At 41.4% G+C, this 17,746-nt stretch overlaps 1 protein-coding gene across 1 annotated transcript in view; it reads right to left on the bottom strand.

Moving 5' to 3' along the window:
- The window catches only part of LOC308516496 (uncharacterized protein), a 225,838-nt gene that overhangs the window by 85,917 nt on the left and 122,175 nt on the right, over nucleotides 1-17,746 (bottom strand). The window contains exons 7-8 of the mRNA XM_081087474.1: nucleotides 2,764-2,840; nucleotides 1,026-1,159 (exon numbers count right to left, since the gene is read on the bottom strand). Of these exons, the coding sequence (XP_080943600.1) occupies nucleotides 1,139-1,159; nucleotides 2,764-2,840 (98 nt within the window). The 3' untranslated portion in view covers nucleotides 1,026-1,138. The remainder of the gene's footprint in view (nucleotides 1-1,025; nucleotides 1,160-2,763; nucleotides 2,841-17,746) is intronic.

Here is a 17,746-nt window from a genome sequence, read left to right as displayed (position 1 = left end):
ATGCCTGGGTTGTGGGCTTGATCCCCAATAGGGGTATACAGAAGGCAGCCAATCAATGATTCTCTCTCATCATTGATGTTTCTATTTCTATCTCTATCTCTCTTCCTCTCTGAAATCAATAAAAAATATATTTTAGAAAAAACACAATAACAGCCACTCAATCTTGAGGGTTTCCTATAAAAATCCTTGAGTTTCAAATGCAAGAGCAAATGGGGAAAAATCAAATTAGGAGATGGAAAGCCTGAGGCCTTACTAAGCCCCTCACTTTAGCTGCCAGCCCACACAGTTATCCTCTCTTTTTTCCTGCCCCTTCTCATCATCCTCCCACCAGCTTTCAGGAGTCCCATGCAGTCTCTTTAGAGCCCGGGATGTCTGGGCTGTGGGCAATCTTCCTTTTATCTAGAATTTCTGTTATTTATCTGATTTGATCTCTCTAGCCCTTCAAGCTCTGTGGATAGGGAATGGATTTTTGCTGTTGTTCATTCACTGCTGTTATAAATACAACCCAGATCTGACCCCCTCTTATTTCTGGGCCTTTTATCCCTGCTTTCAGAGCAAGACACCGGAAGGAAGCATGTCTTGATTTATTTTTCTTTCTCGATGATATTTCAAGTCCATTTTGTCCAGCAACCACACATTCCATCAGTACTAAAGCGATTTAAAAGGTGAAGGTCTGCGTTCTGGCAAATTCGCTAAACCTCTGCATTTATTTTCGAACATGTCTCAAAGACCCCTGCAGTCACAAAAGCCTCACTTGACAAAGGTAAAAATGTGAGCTCATTTGGACCTGAATCATCTGATATATGGCTCCAGGGCACTCTCTGAAGGCTGTGATGCTAGCAACTCACTATGTTCCAAATCTCTGTTTCCGCCTCAGTGGGAGCTGATTGGAAAATGAAGAAGGTGATGTGGAAATAACAAGTCAGCAAAATTTACCGATTTTCTCTTGCTGTTGCCCCTCACCATTCACTCCGAAATGCACAGACACACATGTGTACACACCCTTACTAAATCTGGAATACAACCTGAGCACAGGCCAAGTAGGTCGGCAGCAGGCTATCTCCTTCACTCACTGGTCTCTTCTGCCTGATGTTGCTGTCCGTTCCGCTTCTAGTTCTGGAGTTTGCGGGTAGTGTTTCTAAAGATTCTGCACTTCTCCCTGGAAAAGACAATGAGAAATTCCCTAGTGCTTCTTTGGGAATGACTATCAGAACCTTCTCTCATTAATAAGAGGAACATGTGCTAGGATTGTGGAGTGAGTGAGGAAAAGCAGAGAGGAAGACAGAACATGAGTTCATTAATAATAAAGTCTGGCCGAAACCGGTTTGGCTCAGTGGATGGAGCATCGGCCTGCAGACTGAGGGGTCCCAGGTTCGATTCCGGTCAAGGGCATGTACCTGGGTTGCGGGCACATCCCCAGTGGGGAATGTGCAGGAAGCAGCTGATCGGTGTTTCTCTCTCATCGATGTTTCTAGCTCTCTATCTCTCTACCTTCCTCTCTGTAAAAAAAAAAAAAAAAAAAAAAATCAATAAAATAATAAAGTCTGTATTTTATGATTTTTTACATAACAAACATATATTCCTCTCATAATTTGAATTAGGTAAATACTATTAAAAATTTCAACTCATTATCCCCATAATTATATAATTTTTTGAGGCAACTCAAATATTCCAATTTAGGTTGGCTTGCATACCCTTGTCCTAATATAAGGCTTTATGTCTTAGGCTGGTTTCACTAAAAACAATTTCTGAATCAAAAGCTTTCATAGTAAATTTTATTGGAAAGTACAATCCTAGGGATGAAGGAGAGAGACTGAAAGAAGAGTGAGGTAGGGAGAAATTAAAGCATTACATGGCTAGTCACAATTCACAGGAGATATCTTCTGAGAGATCCTATGAAACTACTGCTTCTCCTTAAAAGCTAACTATGGAGAAAAATGGAGAAGTAGCCCACTGAGAAAGATCACCCATGGGGCATCAACTCCCTCCTAAGTTTATCTTGTACTACCCAGCCCCTTGGCAACCTCAGGGATACCAGATCCATGGATACCTAAAGATCCTGGAGGTACCTGGGGTGCAAGTCACTCTGCAGGGATAGCCTGTGACTTTCCTTGCTTATGTGTATGCAACCTGCCACCCTACTGTCCAACCATGGTGAGCTGGCATGCAGGCATCACACTGAATCTTGGAGTTCCATGGTGTTTCCTGTCTTGGTAGCAACAAGGAAGTTCCAGGACAGGAGCCATGTCAATGAGGGACTAGAAACAGGTGGAGTACCATGACAACTTGGCCCTGCCACAAAGGTGGTTACAGAACTCAAGATCAAAACTCCCCTCTTCAGCCTGTGGGAACACAATTGCTATCATGTGACCTTCCCAGAGGGCCATCAGTAATATCATGCAGAAAACTAGGGCCCAGAGGACAAGTTGAGCTGGTTGATTAAGAAGCCAAAATTCACAGCAAGAGGCTCTAAGAGATCATAAGAAGCTATGTCATAAATCTTCAGGAGGGCACTGGGCTGCCCACTGTAGGCAGGAGAATGGCTCCAAGCCACTTTATCTGGTCATTATATTAAAAAGAGGCCTGCAAAATGCCAAAGCATTTGCAGGGAGCCATTGAAGTCAAGTTCACTGGCTTCTACTCAGGCCTGCTGACCTCAAACATGCACATTTTCAGACAATGGTGAAGAGAGATACTGAGGGCTTGGTTTAGTAATAACACAAGTTCTTCAAGCAACCAAATAAGCAGAAAGAAATATGCTACCTCTACTTGCCTTCTCATCTTCTTTCCAAATATATATGTCATTGGTTGATCGAAGGTTGCTGTTTTCCCTTTTTTTTCTGCAAGGAAATAAAAAATTTCATCTTGAAAAGCAGCCACAAAGCTTTTCTATAATCACCAAGAAGCCTGTCAATTTTATATACAACCCAACTGATAGCATCAGGGGGGCTCTTTTTGTTGTACTTTTGGTTGTTGTTATTTTTTTGTCTTTGGGTTTTATTTCTTTGTGCTGTCTGAAACCAGCACAATTTAGAGTGATATTTTAATTTATTATTATGAAAGGGACAGCAACTGATCTTTAATGGTTACAGAATGGTGACTTGCAACCCTGTCCCAGCTGCTGTCACCGCCGTGCTGAGAGCAGACTTGCAGCATCTTGTCTCAGGCACACATCAGTGCTCCTGCCTGCTGCCTCCCTCCCTCCCAGTGGACAGGCCGCCACCTGCTGCTGGCACAGCGCCGGCCCTTGGGGAATAAATGTTCTCTTGCTGCTGGGTGACAGGACAGGACAGACGCTGGATTTCAAGGGAACCAGGGAAAGGCGCCCCCAGGCCAGCTGCCCCTACTCCTCCACCCATCTGCCTTCTTTGCCTAGCAGAGATCCCAGTAATCACGGCCATCGGAGCTTTATGGTCAGACTGCCATCTAGATAATTCTGTCTCCTTTTCCCTACCAGTTTCCCATAAGGCTATAGTGGCCATTTATTTATTCAGGCCACAAGCATTTATTGAGCCTGTGTTCCAGGCCAGGCAATTTGCTAAGTGCTAGGAAGATAGACTTGAATATCTCAATTCCTGACCTTGAGAAGATCACAGTTTAGTAGGGTAGAGAAGACATATCAACCAATAAATTATGATATAGCCTTGCAACTGTAACAAGAGAGTTAAAAACCAAACACACACAGAAGAAGCATTCCAGTATGACATAGGCATGAAACATATGGACTTTGGAGACCCTTAGGTTAGGGTCAGGGAAATATCTTGCTGCCTGATTGACTTTGGACGAGTTCTTTAAGTTCTTTAATCCCAGTGACTCATTTATAAAGGGTTATAGAAGATACTGTAGCAAAGCACTTTAACATGGCATGTTGTAAACACTCAATAAATATGGGCCATTGTTACCCAGTACAGTTTTTATCCAAATGCCTCTCCCAAAGAAGTGGGGTCCCAGTCACTGTACTCAGACAGAAGTTTGGAAGCAGAGAAAGGATGGGGAGATGGGCCAGCCAGTGGACTTCAAAGTTTAGAGCCAAAGAAAATCCCAAACAATCATGTCCTGGGACAAAGCTGGACTACAAGACCAAGTAAAAAATCCACCTGGGCTATCAGGCAAGAGAGACAAATGTGGAAGAAACTAAATCCAGGACAATAAAAGAGAAATTGGAGGTATCAGGCAAAACCCACTGTGAAAAGAGATTATGATGCAGCAATAAAAATTTGAACCCCCAGAGTCTTGAAAAGGCTGGGAATATTTTAGAGGAGGTGGCATTTCTTCTGGGTCTTATAAACGAGTAGGAACTTGCCAGGAAGATCCTAAGAAAGGGCTGTCCTTGAAGGGGAAACAGTAAGGGCAAAGGTATAGTGACATCCACAGGGGAAAGTGAGAATGTCAAGTAACTGGAATGTTGAGTGTGCAGAATAAAGTGGAAGGAGGTGAGGATGGGAACAGAGAAAGAGCTGAGACATGGAGGACCTTGAGTGTCAGACTAGAAAAGCTATTCTTATCCTGCAGTCCAGCAATGGGTGCATATCAGTTACCCACTGAACTCTTACCAAGTGACAATGCTCAGGCCACACTACCAGCGATTACTAGTTAATTGGTCTCTGGTAACGCCTGACCACGGGTTGTTTTAAATCTCCCCAGGTGATTCTAATGTGTAGCCAGGGTTGCAAACCACTGCTGCTGGCAATCAGAAGTCAGTGGAGATCCTTTTTGTGTGCCCAGGATGCTGTGAAGCTAAGAAAAGAGATTCATTTTATCTCAACAAACATTATTAACACCAACTTGGTGCCAGGCCCTGTGCTGAGCTTTGTAAATATGGAGATGAGCAAGTCAAGGTCCACTACTCTCTGCTTAGCTCTTTAGAGTTTATGAATCATGTTCACCTTCACTGTCTTACCCTGCCTGGGAACTGAGAGGGAATGTGGCTGCAGTCCTTCAGGGGAAGTGGTGCACATAATCAGCTTGGTCATTGTGGGGCCTACCCTGAGGTCTGGCTCTGGGCCGCAGTGGAGAAAATGAATTGAGCAATCTTTTATAGAGCAAAATCAATAGCATAAGAACAGCCAGCCACACCAGCAGCTGGGGCTGGGAGGAGGAGGGGAGGAGAGTAAGGGGGAGGAAAATGGGGCTTCTGGGAGAAAACAAGGACATTGGGATGGAGAGAAAACACAGAGCTGTCATGGAGGGAGGGAGGGAAGGAGGGCCAATGGTAATGGGGGTAAGGGGTGAGGTTGTGGCTCCTGAGAGAATTTGGGCAAAACCACTACATCCCTCTGGTCTTAAGCTCCCTTCACTTCTCAGAGCCCTGAGAGTAGCAGTAGGTAATGTGAGAATATATGAGGGAGAAACTAACACCAAGTATCTGACCCTATGCTAGGTGTTTTGCATACATTAATACAATGTAATGCTCACTAATCACTCATTTTACAAATGAAAAAAAGAGAAATCCTATCAAACTCATGTGTGATGGAGTTATTTATCCCCTTATGAGCTTAAAAGAGAAATTTACAGGAGATTCACCTTGTAAAGGGAAAGGTACTTCAGAAATAATTATTTTTCCACCCTCGGTCTACGTGTAACCCTTGTACAAGGGTCACAGTGGGAAAGGACCTCACGGATCATTTGATGTAGATATTCATGAACCCAAACAAGGGACCCATTGACCTACCTAGCTTCCAGATATGACCTTCAATCTATGTGGAAACACAAGCATTCAGGTTATGTGAGGCCATGAACATAGAAGGAAATATCTACCATGCAACTGTAAAGAAAATATTTTAGAATTCTCATGCACAATATCCTAATGGGGGAAGCCCGTGAAAGGGATTGAAAACTTCCCCACTGGGCTGGAAAGGCCTGCATGGTGTGGAATAAGCTCACTGCATCTACTAGAACAAGGAACAGGCCCTGAGAGAAAGCCCTTTTGGAGGGCTGCAGGCTCCTGCTCAGACTCACCCTGGGCTGTTAAGCTGCATGATCAGTTTTTTTTGTGATTGCTTAGACATATACCTAACTCACACTAGCTTAGGCAAAGGGAGAATTTATTAGGAGGGCACTGGGTTATCTCTCATAGGCGGTAAGTCTTGAACCAAACTGCAGGAACATGAGGTTGTAGTTGGGCCTTGGAGCAGTTGGAATCCTGGACATGGACCATAAGGACTTGTCCCATCTCTCTTCCGCCCCTCCCTGGTTTTGCACCACTTATCTATCACTATAGACTGCCTTCTGCTGCAAATGGAAAACATGGCCACAAACAGCTTCTGAGCCTCACACTGTACCTACAGAGAAGTGAATTTCTTTAGGTACAGCTAAAAAATCCCAGAGAAGGCTTCCATGAAGGATTCTATTTGGTTCAGCTTGGGGTGGAGCCTATGCCTGCACCAGTCAGCTGTGTCTATCATAGCAAGGTTATGTTCAACAATAAGGCAACCCCACTATTTTCACAGGAACGGGAGGTGGGGGGAATACTGCCAGAAAAAGGGAGAGAAATTAGGGTCTTATACTTTATCTCAGCAATATAAAAAAGACCCTTCAACAATGATGGCAGAGGGAGATTCAGATGGTGGGAAAATACTAAACATATATTATTACTGTGCATAAACAATGTACAATCCAGAGAGATGAAGAAGACTCAGGCTGAAGTCCCAAGGTGCTCGCCAATGTGGCAGATCATCGTGTCCCACTTGTGGTCAGCAATGATTATGTAATTGCCTTGTGACGAATGGAAGGTGGTGTGAGTCATTTCAAGATATGCTCCATACAATGTTCTTCATGCAATCCTCCACATGCGTTGCCATTTCCAGCTGCATGGAATGCACATGACCACAAGTAGTCTGGAGGCTATGTATTTAAGACTGTAGAGCCACAGATGAAAGAAGCCTGGCTCCCTGAAGCACTGCTTAGAAGAGATCCACCAATCACAAGCACACATGCTGGGTTCTTAGATTCGCAAGAAAACAAACAAACAAACAAACAAACAAAAAAAAACCCACCAACATTTATAGTGTTAAGTATTGAAATTTGGAGGTTTATTTATTACAGCTATTAGGCCTGCCTTCGTTAATAAAGTTAGTAAACATTGCATTAACTGGAATGAACTACTTTGAGTTCCAGCTCTGTGGCAAATTTGCTGGGTGACTTAAAGAAAATCACTTTACCTCTCCAAGTATCCCCACTAATTACATCCACATTGCAAGATTTTTTTCATTAATAAATAGAGATAATGAATGTGAACAAATGTGAGTGCTAAATTACTCTACAGTTTCAGGATGGAATATTACAAACTTGTCTCTGCATTGCTATTTCTCAAGTATGCCAAGATTTAATTTTAGTGGCTTATAAAGCTTTCAAGTTTCTCATTGAAAGTCTTATAGTTAATTAAGGAAACAATATAGGCTATAAGAATATAATTTTTCCATAGAACTCAATAAACTTATTTTCATTTTGAATTGTTTTAAATAAGTGGCACTTAAACATTTTTTATTTCCTGCATTCGTCAGCATTAGAACATAAATAGCTTGTTCACCACTGATAGTATTAAGCTTAATTTATATCTTGAAGAAATAAAGTCTGAATTGAATGTTTAAAAAAAGCAAAACTCTTTGCCCTTAGTAATTGGCAGCTTTGAGCCTTGAACCTGACACCCGTGCCTTCATATTAGCACATTCCACCATCTTTGTGATTCCCCTCTGCTAGGCATGATTAATTTGTAACTTTCACTTCCATGGCCACCATGTAGGCTCGCATGAATACAGATAAGAGCCCAGTTTCAATTGATCCTTACCTTCACCCTCATCAGAATGCTTTTAAGGAAGATGCATATACCCTGTTACATTAACAATTTCAAACTGTGCTCTTCTGATCTCCTTAGGAGCCATTTGTGTCTGAGTTGGATGAGTCTCCAATGCTGCTTTAACCAGAGCAGCATGGACTTTATCTTTTTTACATATTGAGCTCCTGGAGACTTGTTTGTTTGTTTGTTAATGAAAAGTAAAAGCCAACCAAAAAATTGAACTTTGGTATCATAATATGATGGCAGGCAAAGGAGACAAAATTTCATTTTCTAATGTCAAGTCTGGTGCTTCTTATGACTTTAGATGAATCTTTTGCTCTTTTAGGCCTCAGTTTCCCTGTCTGTAAAATGAAAAGTTTAACAACATGAGAGCTTAGGCCCCTTTCAATTTCACTTTCAAAGATCCATGGGGGAGACTGCTCAGGGTGTGTATTCAGGGTTAGAGGTGGAAGAAGGGAAGGTGAGAGGGCCCAACTGTGAGAAGACGAGTAAAAGCCCAGAGAGAGATATTTTAACTTTATTTAAATATACTGACTGAGCTACAACTATGTGGATACCACATTGAACCTAGCAGATATGGTGATTAGAGTGCCAGATCTTCCAATGATCGATTTCAACACATAGGGAACAAGGGGAAGTATGAGAGAAAGGGGAAAACAGCAGGAAAACAAAAGGTCCTTTGTTTGTTTGGGGGTTTTCCTCCAAAAATTCAATCATTGTCTTCTTCAGAGTCCTAACTCCTCTCAGGCTTTCAGCCATCCTTCCAAATCAGTGGTAAGGGCTAGAAAGAACCTAGTCCTTCCTTTAAGCACTCATTTACTCATTCATTTTCAATTTGTATAAGCATACACTTATGAGAACCTCCTTCATCCAACAAATCACACCAGGCACTAAGAACTCAGAGATTAATTCAGTGTGATACCAGCCCACAGATGCTGTGGGGAGCTGAGCACTGCAATGCAATATGCTAAGAGCTGTGATGGAGAAACCCACAGGCGGTGAGGGTGGAGCAACCATGGGTGGTCCTTCTCCACTCTTCAGGTGACTCCAGATCCCTCCTTCCCCCACCTCTCTGCACCTCACCTATGCCTCTCGGATGCAACCCTTTATGCTGAATCAACAGGATCAGGCACAGACATCCGCAGTGAGAAAATAATGAGGGTACCAGAAGGTCACTGCAAATAGAAGGCAGTTATGTTGCTTCATGATTTAAAGTACTAAATGGTACATTTATTTCCATTAACTGCAATGGGATGGTGTTCTCATGAATGATAACAAAGGGATTTTCGTGACATCATTTTGGCCTATCTGGTTACAGAACCGACTAGGTTTCCTGAGTATTAAATGTTTCTGAATCATTGAGAAATAAAGAATGTTCTGTACTTTACCTTCCTAGCTCCCCTCCACCTGATCATTTTTAGTTATAAAGTCCTTATTTTTCAGTCTTTCAGTTAAGAAACATTTACAGAGCCCTAGTGCATGGCAGATGTTGTGCTTTTTACAGGCATATAAATGAAAAAGAAATGATCCTTGATCTCAAAGAACTAACAGTCTCATGGCGAAAATAATAAAAAAGATGAAATTCACTGTGATTGGTGCCACATGAGAAGTGAGACCAGCATACACAGGGAGCACAAGAGAGGGACACACTACCAGTTAGGAGATTCTCTAAAAGATTCCTAGAAGAGAAAACCACCTTTGAGTCAGAGATTTAAAAAAAAACAAAAACCTGGCTGGTCAAGCCAATGGGGCTGGAAGGGTGTCCAGACAGAAGAGAGTTTGTCTCCTGAAGGCACTGCCACAGTAAACTTCCCACGGCACATTTGCTCCTAGAGCTTAGGAACTCAGCATGCCATATGCACTTTTGAATCAGAGACATTTTATCTTCATTAGCATACTGTCTCTTCACCTACTTTGAAGCATGATTGTGAAGTTGAAATGAGAAATAAAGTAGTGATGTGTTTCACACAGTATCTGACACCAGCAAGTTTCCTAAATGGTGTTGGGTCGGGGGAGGATGCACGTGAATATGTAGATCAGAGTGGGGCCCCATGAGTATGCCTTTGTATCACTAAAGAATTACTTCATCTGATATAATGAACTCTCTAACTCCAATGTGTGCCCAGCGATCCACTCTCAACCCCCTGATCACCAGCTCTGTGCCTGGAAGCTGACCTGTTTGGACTTTATCTAAGGGTTGCCTCCTTGACTTCCAGTTGGGTCAAGAACTAAAGGACATTGGAGGAGATCAGAGAAAAGGAAGAGTAAGGTCCACCTCCCTCCTACGCAGTCATCTCAGCTGCTGCATCCTCGGCAGAAGGTCACAACTCCTGCCAAGTGGTCCTCTCTGTGCCATTTTCTATATCTCTAGATTCGGTTAACTGCTGCCTCTTGTTTCCCCTCCCACACAAAGGTAAAAATAGACAGCTGTTAATAGCCTCAGGACACTGCCTTATTCTTGTGGTTTTCATACAACCTACCCAAACCTTTGTAAATGAATTCTGTATTCAGTTCTTCTCTTCTCACCCAGTTTGAGTATGCCATCTATTTCTTTCTGGGACCCTGACAGACACATAATCTGTAAATTCTGCAAAGGAACTCCAAATAAATACATGGGCCTAGGAATTCATTAAAGATGGGGAGAAAATGTTTTTGTTAGGTACAGATTAAGAAACTAAACCAGCTGAGGACTAAATGAGAGGTGGGGTGGCTCTCTTTTCCATGTCTCTCTTCCCATACAAGTTGAGAAAATTGAGAACAGTGACCACATTTTATTCATCTTTTAATCTGTGTCCCCAAACATCTAGTTCAGAAACTGGGATATAGGATATGTGCTCAATATATATGTGTTAAATAGGTTTCCACGGAATTTCCAGTGGATGGAAAGATGAGGGAGATAAGAAAAAATTCAATGATATATTGCATTGCTGCTCTATCCATGCTCTCACACACATGATCACATTGTAATTATGACTTTTTTAACATTTCAAGAAACCTTTATTTTGGCAATCTAATCTTGATTAAAATAACACACCACTGGAGGTATTATAGAAAATAACCCTCTTCTTCACTCTGTGGGATCAGGACTTAAAACTGCAACACCACAGTGGGATGGAAACTCTACCATTGATCAAGGACCTCAAAGCCAAATGCAAGCTTGGAGGTCATGTGGCTCAGCCCTGCATGATGCTGACTGCTCCATTTGAACATCCCCACCAAGGACATGGAGATTCCCACCTCCTCAGGCATACACATCCATCTCAGGTTCAGCCCTTACTGATAGGAAGGCCTTCTTTGAACAATTCAAATTATGCCTCTCTATAACTTAACCTCTCCTTGAGAATACACAAACACCCTTCTGACAGGTATTGCAGACTGTTCCAAAGTCTCAAATTAATGGCTTTCTATAAATCTCTGACTTTAGATATTGGTGGATTATGAGGTGTGATCTGCAGTGGGCCAGAAGCATGTGTCGGAGAGAAACTTCTTGGTGTCCCAATCCCATCTCCCACCACTAAAAATATCTCCAGTTGTAGTCAGAATTCTGGGTGGAGACTTGTACTCAAGCCCCTTTAAAATGGAAATAACTCATTGTAAATGTCTTTGAGGGAAAGGCTGTGTCTTCTACATGTTTTATATTGTGTCCAAGCATTGGAATGCAGAACTGAGAGACTAGAGGGGTGTCAGATGAAGCCAAATCTCATAGGAGGAGGAGGAGGTACCCCAGGCAGCCATGAAATAAAAGGTATCCCTGCATACAGAACAATATTTGCAAAATTGTAGACAAGGGAGAATCCAGCCCATCCAGGTGCCATCATAGTTGGTGAGATTGTAGACTGCCTAGGAAGACAGGTAAGCTATGGGCTGGAGAGGATGCAGGACCCAACTCTGCTACCTTCTAGCTGTGACCTTGGGTGAGTCACTTCCCTTCTGTGTGAAACGAAGAAGTGGGAGGGCTACATCATCCCTAAAGGCAATCCTTTCCATAAATCAACAATTCTAAAAATATCTCCCATTTCTGTAGCTCTTCACAGTTCATAAAGTACATTACCTCATTTCATTCTGCAGAACTGATGGCAAAACTTGGCAGAACTCAGAGTTGACCTTACCCTTTTTTGATGACTTTTCAACTGAGATGCAAAACTCAGGGCATGCCCAAGTTTGCACCTCTGAATCACTCTCTCAAATAACCTATCACCCCATTGCTCACCACACACACACACACACACACACACACACACACACACACACAGTTTCTTAAGGACAAAATAATTCTCCTTTAAAAAGTTCACATGTTTAAATTTCAAAAAGTGGTCTGTACCAACAACCCCAACCCTAATTAAAATGCTGACTAGTAAAGGTCACTTCCAGACTTGATTACTAAGTTACTAAGTCCTGGAGAATTAGGCAAATCATACTCCTGCCCTAGAATTCCTAAGTTATTTTGAGATTCAGCTAACATTCCTGACCACAGGGTCTGAATCTAGGGTATCAATAAAGGTATTTCTAATGGGAATATATTAAGAGAATGGGAAGCCCTTAGCTTCCCCAGACTATAATTTAATTTATGTAATTGATCCAGAAATATGTTAATAATTGAAGCTATGTAGTAATGGAAAATGCTGGAAAGTTGCTTTTAGTTTAGATTATAACACTGCCTAACTGGGTAACCTAAAGTTAACTAAACTTCTCTGAGATCTGTTTTCTCATATATAAAATTGGGGTGGGATTAAATGATCAATAAGATGTGATATGGTTTATTTCTTTATTCACTTAATACTGATTGAGCATTTACCCTGTGTCAGACATTGTGGAAGATAATTGAATAAAACAAAAAAGTGATTAAAATTAAATGAGAGCCCTAACCGGTTTGGCTCAGCGGATAGAGCATAGGCCTGCGGATTCAAGGGTCCCAGGTTCAATTCTGGTCAAGGGCATGTACCTTGGTTGAGGGCACATCCCCAGTAGGGGGCGTGCAAGAGGCAGCTGATCCACGTTTCTCTCTCATCAATGTTTCTAACTCTCTCTCCCTCTCCCCTCCTCTCTGTAAAAAATCAATAAAATATATTTAAAAAATTAAATGAGGGAAAGCGAGAGGGGGGGGGCAGTTCATGCCTCAGGAGCTCACATTTCGGTTGAGGTGATATATGTGCAAATAAATAAATGCAGTAAAGAATCACTATGTAATGAATTCAGGGGGAAGACATGAGAAGTCATTCTTCCTGGTGAAAGAGTCAGGGAATCCAGAGAGAGAAGAGGGGGAGAGAGAGAGAGAGAGAGAGAGAGAGAGAGAGAGAGAGAGAGAGATTGATTGATTTGAGCTGACTAAAGGCAGAGAGGGGCTTCCAACCAACAAAGATTAGAGCAAATGATGACAGCCTAAAGATAAGCCAGTCAGAGAAAGACAAGTATGACATGATCTCACTCATATGCAGATTCTAATGAACAAAATAAACTGATGAACAAAATAGATCCAGAGACATGGAAGCAAGGAACAGACTGCTGAATCTCAAAGGGAAGGCAGGGGAGGGTGGGTGGATAGGAAGAGATCAACCAAAGAACTTGTATGCATATGTGCATAACCCATGGACACAGACAATAGGGTGGTGAAGGCCTGGGGTGGGGAGCAGGGGTGGGCTAAAAGAGGTCAATGGGGGAAGACAGGGACATATGTAATACTTTCAACAATAAAGAGAGAGAGAGAGAGAGAGAGAGAGAGAGAGAGAGAGAGAGAAGAAGAAGAAGAAGAAGAAGAAGAAGAAGAAGAAGAAGAAGAAGAAGAAGGAAGAAGAAGAAGAAGAAGAAGAAGAAGAAGAAGAAGAAGAAGAAGAAGAAAGAAGAAAGAAGAAAGAAGGAAGAAGGAAGAAGGAAGAAGGAAGAAGGAAGAAGGAAGAAGGAAGAAGGAAGAAGGAAGAAGGAAGAAGGAAGAAGGAAGAAGGAAGAAGGAAGAAGAAGAAGAAGAAGAAGAAGAAGAAGAAGAAGAAGAGAAAAAAGAGAAGAGAAGAGAAGAGAAGAGAAGAGAAGAGAAGAGAAGAGAAGAGAAGGGAAGGGAAGGGAAGGGAAGGGAAGGGAAGGGAAGGGAAGGGAAGGGAAGGGAAGGGAAGGGAAGGGAAGGGGACAGGTTTAGGGAAACAGACAACAGACGTAGTTTGCAATGCCTCAATCATGGAGTGATGAGAAGGGGGAGTGGTTGCTGGAGATGCAGGCAGAAGCCAGCCTATGTGAAACAAAGTTAGTCTGGATAAGACAAGAAAGAGTCACTCAAAGTTGTAGACAGGGAGCAGCAACAGATCAGCTCTGCATGCAGTAAAAGTCATAAGGCAGAGATGGGAGGAGTATAAGACAGAAGACAGGAGCTCACTGAGAAAATAAAGATCACTATATTTTCCAGAGGTGTTAGAATCGGAACTAAGAGCAATAGAGATGAAGAGCAATGTGTGAATTTAATAGCCTTTCCAGGAAGGCTATGTGTGATTTATTTATTTAACAAACATTTACATAGAATTTACTATACCAAGCACTGTTCTAAGCACTTAGGAAATTAACTCATTTAATCATCACACCAAACCTATGAAGTTAGAACTATCATCCTTATATTATGGATATATCAATATGACACAGAGAAGTTAAGTCTCTTACTCAAGGCCTCACAGCTAACTAATGGGTAATGTTCCCCTTTAGTCTATGTTCTTAACTACTATGCTGCCAAGAGTGACGTTGGCTTAGTTGGCTACTGGATGGATGGTCATGCCATTTACTTCCTGACAGAAGAAAGAGCAGATTTGGGGAAAAAGAACCAAGATTGTGTAGGAGCCCATTAATCAAGGCACCCATGACATCATAGTGGGAAAAGCACAGCAAGAATGTGGGCACGTAAGTGTAGAGCAGAGAAGAGATCTCTAGGCTGGAGATGTAGATTTGGAAGTCATCTGTATACAGATGGGGGTGACCTGGGCTGTCACTGGTGTGGTCAATGTGAAATGGCAGGGTGATGTTCTTCATGTTGCACATCTGGTTCTGATTGCATGTCAAGAACTCTTCCTCACTTCCTATGCAATGTTTGTTATCCTGCTAGTTGTGAACTAACTGTTGTCTAAGGACATGGCTATTTTCAACCAATGGCCATGTTTAAATTATTCCCAAAGACCCAAAAATAATAAACGGTTGAGTTGCTGGCAGAAAGTAGGACTTTGATAGAGAAATGATAATAAATTGAGGCAGATAAAACTTCTAGCAAGATTTAATTACTAAGTCCTCCTTAGCAATCATATTATTTAATAGTTAAAACCTACTTGTGCCCTAACCGGTTTGGCTCAGTGGATAGAGCATCAGCCTGCGGACTCAAAGGTCCCAGGTTCAACTCCAGTCAAGGGCATGTACCTTGGTTGGAGGCACATCCCCAGTAGGGAGTGTGAAGGAGGTAGCTGATCGATGTTTCTAACTCTCTATCCCTCTCCCTTTCTCTCTGTAAAAAATCAATAAAATACATTTTTTAAAAAAACCTACTTGTAATTGGCACAAAACATCAGAACTGTAATTTGGTCATACTATTTCTGTATTTGCATTTCTTTTGTTAAAAATTTAGTGAAAATAAATAATTGTACAAAGACAAGAGCTCCAAAAAAACTTGCAATTACAAATTAATGGTTGAACTCTACTCTGCTGAATAATATCTATAGTCATTTAAAATTAGGGTATTTTGTTTTCAGAGATCAAGGAATTCTGACATGACTTTATGGAAAGCAAAGACAATACTCACTGACTGCAGGCCAGTCATTGATTCACATGCACTTCAACTTCAAGTTTTTAGTATGTGCCAGGCATTGGGTTATATCCTTTCTATCCATTGTCTCATTAAGATCTCACAACTGCCAGGCAAAGGAAAAATTATTGTCCTGAACTTAAGAATGATAAAATCATAGTTCATAGAGGGGAATTCCCTTGCCCAAATTCATTCAGTGAATAAATCACAAGACTGAGGACTCCATCACCATACCAAGTCCACATTCAATTTGGGTAATAATCAAAGTCTCTCAAACTACAGAGCCCTGCCATTTCTTGATTCTAGTACTGCTTCTCTATCTCTCTGGAAGGCGTGCCAAGGAGTCTTCATTGAGCCAATTTTAGCCATCCTTCCACACATGATGTCAGGACCTACCTCCCATCAACTCCATATTGATTCCTCTTTTTGTCTTACCCTGACTTGACCTCACCACTCATGTTGTCATCTAGGGGTGTGAGCTTCCCATGGTAAGTCCTGCCTTTCCCACATCACTATAAGCCAGGGGTCCTCAAACTTTTTAAACAGGGGGCCAGTTCACTGTCTCTCAGACCGTTGGAGGACCGGACTATAGTCTTAAAAAAAACTATGAACAAACTCCTATGCACACTGCACATATCTTATTTTGAATTAAAAAAAAAAAAAACGGGAACAAATACAATATTTGTATTTGCATGTGGCCCGCGGGCCATAGTTTGAGGACCCCTGCTATAGGCCATTCTCAATCTAGACTTCATAATTCCTTGCAATGGGGTTTCATTGACTTCTTTAATAAATTATTGCCAAATTAACTGAAAAGTGCTTGTTGGGGATCTCTGGGGGAGCCCACAATAAATAGCATCAGTCTTCTCCTGAGTCCTGAACACATTGAAAGACAAGTAAAAAGAGTGGCAAATAAAGGTCAAGGGGTCAACTTTAATCCCTGTACTGATATTTCGGAGGATGCATGCTAGCATGAGATCCAAAATGGCTTTTCCATCACTGAAAACAAAAATCTGGTGACTTAGGCTCAGTTACAGCATGGTTAGCCAGGAGAGCTATGCTTAGTGGCGCTCACAGTGTGACTGAAAAGAAGAGAAATTAATTGCAGGAGAGTGGCCCTGCTTCATCCCAAAAGGAAAAGAAAATAGAGCATCTCCGGTTATTTTTACTTAATGTTTCCATACAGAGTGCTTCCATAAGAAAGAAGACTAAGACCATGCATAAGGCAAGGTATAGGGAAAAGATGTTCCCTTCTAACGGTGCTGAATAACACCAAATTCCCATGCACTCTACATTTATGGAGTATAAAATAATGAAGACTGACAGCATCCTTTACAAGACCCCTGAGAGTACCCAAGAACATTAAAGACTCAGTCATGTCAGAACAATAATAACAACAAAATTATTGTTAGCATGTACTATACACTATATGCTTTAAATCCCTAGAATTGTCATGTGTTTGACACTATTATTACTCCCATTATACCAACGAGGATAATAAAAATTAAATAAAATTCCCAAGGTCACACATCAATTAAATGGCAAATTCAAGATTCAAATCCAATTTTTCTAACTCTACAGGCTCTTAATAATAACAGCTTTAAGTAGTAATTCCTATGCTTGCTTACAAGGTAAATAATTTCAAGACATATGACCTTTACTTATAATTCTCAAATATAAATATAACTCATTGACTCTCTTAAAATACGGCTTCCAAAAGCTGTTAACCTTTAATTCTTAATGTCTACCAAAGTGATTATCAATGTCAACAGCAAACATATATGGATGCTGAATAGAGGCAGCCATTATATCATGGTAAGTGTGATGCACTTGAAGTCTAAAGACCCAGGCTTGAAAGCCAGCTCAGACATTTACTGACCATGACAAGCTATTTTGAACAAATTACTTAACATCCCAGATCTATTTTTAAATGGGATAATAAAACATTACATAGTGTTGCTATAAAAACTAAATTAGATGGTTTCTATAAAGTATGTAGCACAAAATCTGGCACATAGTAAATATATAAGAAATTGTTACTAAGAGAAAGGCAAAGGGTGAAAGAGAATGAGGGAGAGGAGGAGGGATATCTATAAACTCTATCTTGGCAGTGTTTTTATAGGCAGAGAATTGAGGGAAGAAAAAAAGGGGGGAGGAAGCAAAAGCTACAACAAGAAAGTGTAAATGTA

The sequence above is a fragment of the Myotis nattereri genome (assembly GCF_964212035.1).
Source record: "Myotis nattereri genome assembly, chromosome: 3".
NCBI classification, from domain to species: domain Eukaryota; kingdom Metazoa; phylum Chordata; class Mammalia; order Chiroptera; family Vespertilionidae; genus Myotis; species Myotis nattereri.
The sequence above is the reverse complement of the archived record's forward strand: the minus strand, read 5'-3'. Positions and strand labels throughout refer to the sequence as shown.